Genomic DNA, 8,575 nt, shown 5'->3' with positions numbered 1-8,575 from the left:
ATCATATTACATTCTTTGTCGTTATGTTTGATTTTAACAGGTACAAATACATACAACTCAAACTTAAAGAAAGTATATGTACCTTTTGAAAGAAGAAAATAAAATTTAGTACACCATTGCTATATACTCAGGAGTTTTGCTGCTACAGCCATACTTGGTCTGGTATGACCAGTAGCTTATGGTGGCTAATGTTAGCAACCTTTAGATCAATTCAGCGGTATATCGGACATTACAGAGTCTGATGACTCTATTCTATCGACCACTGCTACATTATGTTTTAGCATTTATCATTATCACATACAGTAATTATTCAGCAAATGTTAAATAATCAAACCTTTAACTCAAACTCAACCTTGGATGTGAAACTATCTACTGTAAACTGTTACTTTTTGTAAACTAGCTGTAAAATATCAATGCAATCAGTGGTAAGAGTGGGGCTAACATGACAATTTGAAAAGGCCTATTAGATCACTGTTAAAAATATATTTAAAATGTAGTTTCACTGCAAATCTGTGGTATAAAATCAGCAGCACCTCATCAGGAGCATTTCATAATGAGTATCGACTTACTCAAAACTGGAGTTTATTCTGACTAACCTCAACACTTAAATTGTAATTTTTGCTGTGCATGCTACAGTGCAAAAACAAATCACTACGAGAGGAGAGGCAATATAAATATGTCCACAATCTTGAATTTAATTTTCATCATGATGGTTCTTCTTGGACTCCACCCCTGCAAACAGAGCGACTGTCACACTGCATGCTCCACATGGCCACTACAGCACAGCATGGCTCGCAGCATGAGCAATTTACAAAATCAGATATCTGCAAGTTTGCAAAAGGTCACTAAGTGTCACTTGAATTACGGCTAAGTGAACTCTGCTTCTGCCTCCCCTGTCCAAGTGCAGGTGTTTTAGTTTACAGATTTAGGTTCTTTTTTAATGATGGACTCACAGCATTTGCCAAAAATAGAATCATCAGTGCCACTTAAAATGAAGGGCTGCCAAAGGGGACGGAGAGGAGGAGGCAGACAGGAAAAGAAAAACATAAAAAGGAAGGTATGGTGCAGGTGTAAAGGACCATGCTGACTGAGGGAACGGTGGGGAGGAGAGAGGAGGGAAGAGGTTGACAACGCTGAAGAATTGGGGGCAGCATGAAGGAGGAAGGGACTTTGCTGACTGAGGAAAGGAGAGTAGGAAAATGGAAAGGAGAGGAGACCGCAGGGCCCTAGAGAGGGTTTGCTGAACAGCGGCAGAGGGGGGAAGACAAAGCTAATGAAAACAGGGAGTGAGGAGAAGAAATGGAGGAAACTTCAGGTGAGCCAGTCTGATCGGTCCCAGGTGGGCACGACTGAGGATGGAAAGTAGACCATGACTTTTGCTATTCCCCCTCTCTTTCTCTGTCTCTCTCTCTCACACACACACAAATCAGTTGGACCTCTGAACATATCAGGTGTCTGGAGACACTGCAAGATAACATGGGGGTGTAAAAATGAAATATTTATAAATATATGACAACTTGGCTTACAGTATTGAACTCCATTTTCTGCCCGCTGCCTGTTTAGTTTGAATCAGAATATTGTTACTTTGGTGTTTTGAAGCAATTTAAGCTAAAATAAATTACCACTGCAATACAGGTGTTTTGATTTTGCAATAAAATTGTCATTAAAAATGGACTGAAGAGAAATAACTGCAATAAATTAATTATACCGTACCTGGAGCACCTTAGTAGCCGAATGGATACTGCCCATGCCGTATAACCGCAACGTTGCCGTTGTTGCATGTCATACCTCCCTCTCTCTACCCGTTTCCTGTCTGCCTCTTCACTCAAAGCTGTCCAATAAAGGCAAAAAACGCCAAAAGAATAATCCCTAATAATACTGTACCAAAAGCAATTTACCCACATTGTTCTCTCTTCCATGAAACACATACAAAGCACCTACCTACGAGACATTTTGCTAATAGTTACTACATCTTCCTCCACTGTATATACTGTGTTAAAGTCCGTCCAGGATTGTGTCAGTACTGTACAGTATACACATGCAGATGTATACATCTTTGTAAATACAAAAAGATGTATACATGTGCACATAGCTAGTGTACTGCTTTAATATTAACATTATCAACATTTATCATCAAATGTGTCAATTTCATCAATAAATGCTGAACGTATTTTGCAGATAGTTATATCCAGGTTAAAGTGCCTTTACTTTGAAACATTCTGTCGGTTTTTCCATGTAGATTTTTGTTGACAGTCTTAAGGTCCAGTATATCCCACTCTGTCAGGCATGTTCTTCAAGATGTCTGTCTCTTTTGTTTCTTTTGCTTTCCTCCCGTGTAAGCTTTCCTTCCCTTTGTGCGTACATACATGCCTCAGTGTACATCTGATCCATCTTTGCCTTTTCTCAACATGACACAGCTTTATGCTGTCCGTTCTGTGTTATGGGATTGATCTTTTCCAGAGTGACCTCTGTGTCGCTGTCTAAATTCCCAGAGATGGCTGGGGAGAGTTTCTCCAGGGCGTTGTTTACCATCCCCACCTCAATCTCCCCTCCGCATCCGTCCTTCTTCTGTAACTCCTCCTCCTGACACAGGATGCTGTGGGGGATCACATAGTTGGCTGCATGGTTGCCCTCCTTTGGGATGTGGCTCTTGGGCTGATACTGACAGTTGGGGTTCGAGGTAGGGGCGCCCATGTTGTTGTTAATGCTGACGATCTCGATGGCATTGCTCCCCGGGCAGAGGCGGTGGCAGCCCAGGAGGATGGAGAAGGCCTTGCGGAAGTCGGCATTGAAGGCATAGATGATGGGGTTGAGCGAGGAGTTTGCCCAGCCAAACCACACGAACACATCAAAGGTGGTGGAGCTGATGCAGGGGAAGTCCGTGGCACCGTCCGGCATGTTCGTCTCACAGAACGGAACCATGCAGTTAAGGATGAAGAAGGGCAACCAGCAGCACACAAACACTCCCATGATGACTGAGAGCGTCTTTAAGACTTTGGTTTCTCGTTTGAACGACATTTTGAATGAGCTCTCACTCTCTATGTTCGAACTATTCCCCATGCTGCTGTGACGGTTTTTGGCACTCTCTGCTGCCCGCTCCAAGGCAGATATTCTTCGTATCTGTTTCTGGGCGATGCGGTAGATCCGGGTGTAGGTTACGATCATAATAGCCACCGGGATGTAGAAGCTGATAAGGGAGGAGGAGATGGCATAGGTCCTGTTAAGGCTAGAATCGCAGTTGTCAGGGGGCAGATCGCCAGGGTACGTTCCATTTAGCTCTGCATAGCTGATGGTCTGAGCTTTGTGCCAGTTAAGCTGAACAGGAATGAAGGAGATGAGGACGGACAGGGTCCACGCCACGCTAATCATCAGACATGCCACTTTAGGAGTCATCTTGCGTTCATAGCGGAATGGGCTCGAGATGGCCCAGTAACGGTCGACACTAATCACACACAAGTTCAAGATGGAGGCAGTGGAGCACATGATGTCAAACGCCACCCACACGTTGCAGAACGCACCAAACGGCCAAAACCCCACGATCTCAGTCGCCGCCTTCCACGGCATTACCAAGATAGCTACCAGAAGGTCAGAGATGGCCAGGGAGATGACGAAAAAGTTGGTGACCTTCGACCTCAGGTGTCGGAACTTGGTGACGGCAGCACACACAAGCGTGTTGCCTAGCAGCGTGGTGAAGATGAGGAGGAAGAGGAAGCACCCTGTCAGCACACGTTTGGACGAGTCTCTCTCTGGGAGCAGCTGCTTGCCATCTCGAACCGTTGAGAAATTCTGATCCATTGTTTATATTACACTGCTAATAAAGTGAGAGAGGGGGTGGGTGAGGGGGGTGTCAACAGTCACCCCATCACATCCCCAGCCTGCAGCAGCTGTGCCTCGGAGGAGTTTCAGACGGACGGCGTAGCTGGTGGAGAGGTCAATTGTCTCGGCACCAGCTCTCCCACAGACTGGGTCATCCATAGGCTCCTTGTCACAACCACCATCCTTACACACCAGCTGCTATAAATATTTCAAAAAGACCTCTTCGGAAATGTGCCCCCCAAAAATGCCTGGTTCATAAATTCCTGCAGCAGCAGAACAGGCAGCGGACATTCTAGTTCGAAGAGGAGGAGGAATATTCCAGCTGTTGTTTGCAAGTATTCTTCCAATCAGCACTGTAGTCGTGAAATGGTATAAAGCAGCAATGAAAATTAAAAAAGTAAAAGATCCTTTTCTCCTCTCACTGCATGCCTCTGCTGTCAAGCCCTCAGCGAAAGTTTCACATCATATTGTTGCCGAGCTGTTGAGTAAACAGAGGCTTGGCCAATCATTAGCCTTATATACCATCTCATCAATAACATCTATTGATGGTTTTCAGCGCTGCGTTTATCTGATTTGTTTAAAGGTCCTCGAGGCGTGTCCGTGTGATTATATTGGTGCCTGTATCGACGCTGATCCACCCCGGCTGCTAGGTGTTGCGTTATATTAATTTATTTTTTATTTCTTTGAATGCAGCTCCCTGTCGGTAGACATGGCACAGTCTCCAGCCAACATTTCCACCTGAGTGGTGAGCCAAGAAAAAAAACATAGGCTGGAAACAGCATTCAACAGTCTCAACAGTCCATTTTGATATCAAGAGAGACACATCTTAAATGTCGGAATGTAGGAAAGCACGTCAATATCGCAGCTCTTTTTTATGATGACGGTTTATAATCCAGTCGGGGTTTTTTTTTTCCTCCTCTTTTGGTTTAGTTTGCGTGCCCGTTTGTGTGGACGCAGCAAAAAACGACCGCTCCGCTTTCAAAAACATTCAAGAGTTATTTTGGCCACCCACCTAAATCATCTCTGGCAGTGCAATCCCTGGGTTGACGTCTTTGAAACAGAGGCGCCGTTCATTTTCTTATTTTTCTGAATGTTTAGACAGAGCGCTCTCGGATCTGTGGACAGCTCAGCACCCGCAGCGACGTCGTGGGTTGGCTTGCTAATAATTGAATGAAAAAAAAAGAAAGAAAACAACTTCGCCAAATTGAAAGGACTAATAAAAATATTTAGTCCCCCAAAATCCACACGTCTTCGGCGTACGACCAACTTGTATCTGGGTGCCAAGTGAAGGAGAAGGGGCTCACCCTCTCTGCGCTCTCCTCCATGGGAAACCAGTCACGCTCCCCTGTTGCGACGGTCCTCAGGTGTTTTATCAGTCCTTATGCTTTTCTTTTCAGGGTCGTCCTTTGTTGGGCAACATTCCGTTACCCTGCGATGTGACTGCGGTGTGACCGGCCGGCGGGGAGTGATGGGAATGACTCTGTTCTCATGCGCGCTCCTCTCTCTCCGCTCAGCTGCCGCCTGCTGCTGTGCGCCACGGTCTTTAGCCACAACTGCTCCATCTATCCAGGGAGGCTGTGGCGGGCAAAGCCGCACAAATTTATGCTATACAGCAAAGCTCTTGTTTCGTGAAGAGTTTAGCCTTTAGATTTATGACAAAGTGTCGTGCTGGCGAAAGGTTTTTTTATGGGACAATCTATACAGAGGGAAGGACATTTTCTTTCTGTTTCTCAGTTTTTTTTCTATCTGAAATCTGACACCAGGTTGGAGTCAGATTTTGGTGACTTTCTCATTCACACGGGCTGCATCCTAAACTCACTGTTAATGGTTTTACTCCAACAGTAATGGCATTCCTTTCATCTGCTTGCACTTGATTTTAGACTTGACCTACACTGCCAAAACCTCGAATGATATCGCTGCTGTAAAGCCAGAAAAAGCAAAAAGAGGAGCTAAAAATGAAGGTGCCTTGATGTCCTGAGATGAACTTGTCGCCAGCAGGCATGCACACAGAGGCACAATGAGGCCATCTACTGGATGTGAGATTGCAAGGAGATGATGTGAGAGTGGGGGGGTTTGTGTGTGCGTTAACTGTTGCATTAACGTCGCCTCAATAAACATGACTGAACAACTCTGAATTAGATTAGAGTCCCATGAGCCACGCTGCTGCTGCAGGAAGACCCATGGAGTAACAGAGACACCAAGCATTGAGATGCATGTGTGTGTGTTTGTGTGTGTGTGTGTGTGTGTGTGTGTGGTTGGGGGGGGGTTGTAGGCCTAGATGTGAATTACAGAAGCTAATGCTATCATGCCGCTAGCTGCCTGGCAGGCCTGGCCAGTTTGCATATTAACTATTTAGCGAGATGAAATCGTCAATGGACTCTGTTCCCCTGTGTGTGTGTGTGTGTGTGTGTGTGTGACTCTTGTTATGCATGTGTGTCTGACTTTGTAGCCTATGTGTGCATCTATGACTGTGCATGTTTGTGTGTGTCTTAGTAGTAAGTCTGTGTGTTTTCAGATGTGTATACATGTATGTGTGTGTGTGTGTGTGTGTGACTCTTGTTATGCATGTGTGTCTGACTTTGTAGCCTATGTGTGCATCTATGACTGTGCATGTTTGTGTGTGTCTTTGTAGTAAGTATGTGTGTTTTCAGATGTGTATACATGTGTGTGTGTGTGTGTGTGTGTGTGTGAGTAATGCATGTAGACAAGCCAAGTGTAAGAGGCCTGGCAGACACAACGCCCACATTTCCCTGTAGCACAGAGCCAGGGTGTGCGTGCAGCCGACAAAGTTCAAACCCAGACCACGTCACACACAAACACACACTCACACAGACTCACTCACTTGCTCACACACGCACACACAACCAGCCATGCAGGGTAATTTATGTCTGCTCCAAAAAGCAAACAAAACAGAATAGAATAGAGCAGAATAGAGTCAAATAGAATAGAGAGAAATGTCTTTTTGGGTTGACTTTTGAAGACATGTGGGTCCGATGTGCTTCAGTCTTTCTAAACATGGCTTCATAGTTTTGTCACTATTCCATTTGCTCTCTCTGTGCTCTCCTATGTGGTAGCACACATTAAAAAAAATTAGAAATAAAACAAAAGCGCAACCTTTAGTCATGAGGATTTGTAAATCAAAATCAAGTCTCTGTGATGAATTGAGTGTGCTTTGTTTGGAGTGAGCCGACACACGTCTGCTGCTTTAATTGAAATTCATGTAGTAAGTTTTCTAATGAGGCGGTGTCACAAAACTTTGTGTAACTTTTGAAGATGCCCAGAGACTGTGACGCACAGGAAGTTAATCAAGAAACTCTATTTGCCTTTCTACCCTCGGTTATTCCCACAGGCAATGAATTGGAGGAGATAACCTGAAAACTCTCCCGAAAGGTTTCCTCACCGTGCCTGTATGGCACATGCTGCTCTCTGTAGGGGTGGGGGAAAGTGCCATCTATTAATTTTCAAGGATTCAGCTACCCAGTCCAATTTCAAAATATTACCACAAGCAGAGATTCACCCATTCGAGCCGATATGGAAATGCCAAAGATTTAAGGCTGCTGGGGCGCCAAATTCTGCGGGGGACAACTCAAAGATGAATTTTCGGCACTAGTTTCATAATACACTTGACTATTGAATAAGGCTCAGACAGCAATGATCAACACGCATATACATAATGCTATCATAATGGATAACTGCTGCCAGAAGGGATGTGTGAAGCCAAACTGCGTCATTCAGTGGTGGTAGCACACAGACGAATGTATATGAAAATTGGTATTCATGATCTAAAGCGAGTTCCTCAAATTAAAACAACGAGGGTTTTGGGTAACAACATATTTAATAGAATGTATCTACTAAACGCTGGGTAGCTGCCTTTATTTGAAATTCAATTAGATTTACAGAAGTTAATGTAGAAACTAATTAAAGGTATAGCTTTTTAATGACATTTAGCTGAGGCAGCACTCATTTCTCATTAGCTGGATTCTTGTTATTTTCTCCTACAATAAGTGAGTCAGTTACCTCAAAATTCATTCAACCTTTCATGCAAGGAATAATCACATTAAAGTAACACATTAAATGTTTAGTCAATGTAAATATCCAATCATTATTTATGTAACGTAGCGTTTGAAGTGTTGGGGTGAAATGGCATCATCAGGATGACTGGCATCTATCACCAAAGGCAACAACGTTCACTCTTCTTCTTAGTCTTGATGTTCACTGTCAGGAGAGATTGCTTTTTAAAGGCGTGTTGGTGTTTCCTTGCAGTACAAGAAATCTCATTCACAGTAAACAACGATAATAAAAACATCAGTGGGAATTGATGAGACTTCTATCAAGGTGATCGCTGCAAGATGACACAGTTTTTCAAGCCTGTCGACAGCATTAGATTATCCTCCATGTAATGGCCAAATGAAAATAGCATTAAATAACAAGAACTGTCAGACATTACTGAGTCATGCTTTTCAAATCTTTTACTGACATGTTACAGGGCATGGAGCTGCTTTTCCCTCTCTCTGTGTTTGTGTTTATGTGTGAGAGGTGAGAGAGAGAAGAGGGACGAATAGGAGACTAATCCACAACAGAGATGTCCCCCACACACACACACACACGCACACTCTCTCTCTCTCTCTCTCTAATCTCTAATCCCACCTCTGACACACACACACAGCTTTCAAGACATTCGACAATAACAACATAATTATTCTCATTGTGGTAATCTGAGGCAGTGTAATCAAAACCCATGATCTGTGCTCAGGTGTGT

At 44.0% G+C, this 8,575-nt stretch overlaps 1 protein-coding gene across 1 annotated transcript; it reads right to left on the bottom strand.

Moving 5' to 3' along the window:
- Positions 1–2,403: 2,403 nt before the first annotated feature.
- On the bottom strand, positions 2,404–3,795 carry drd1b (dopamine receptor D1b). The gene has a single exon (XM_070917373.1). It carries the CDS (start codon positions 3,793–3,795, stop codon positions 2,404–2,406), a length of 1,392 nt encoding a protein of 463 aa, XP_070773474.1.
- Between the last annotated feature and the right edge of the window lie 4,780 nt (positions 3,796–8,575).

Source organism: Enoplosus armatus, chromosome 13, assembly GCF_043641665.1.
Source record: "Enoplosus armatus isolate fEnoArm2 chromosome 13, fEnoArm2.hap1, whole genome shotgun sequence".
In the NCBI taxonomy this organism is placed as follows: Eukaryota; Metazoa; Chordata; class Actinopteri; order Centrarchiformes; family Enoplosidae; genus Enoplosus; species Enoplosus armatus.
Note: the sequence above shows the minus strand (reverse complement) of the source record. Positions and strands in the feature narration are given on the sequence as shown.

Bases quoted from the DNA above. Each gene is read 5' to 3' on its own strand.
- drd1b (XM_070917373.1), bottom strand. From the start codon at position 3,795: ATGGATCAGAATTTCTCAACGGTTCGAGATGGCAAGCAGCTGCTCCCA.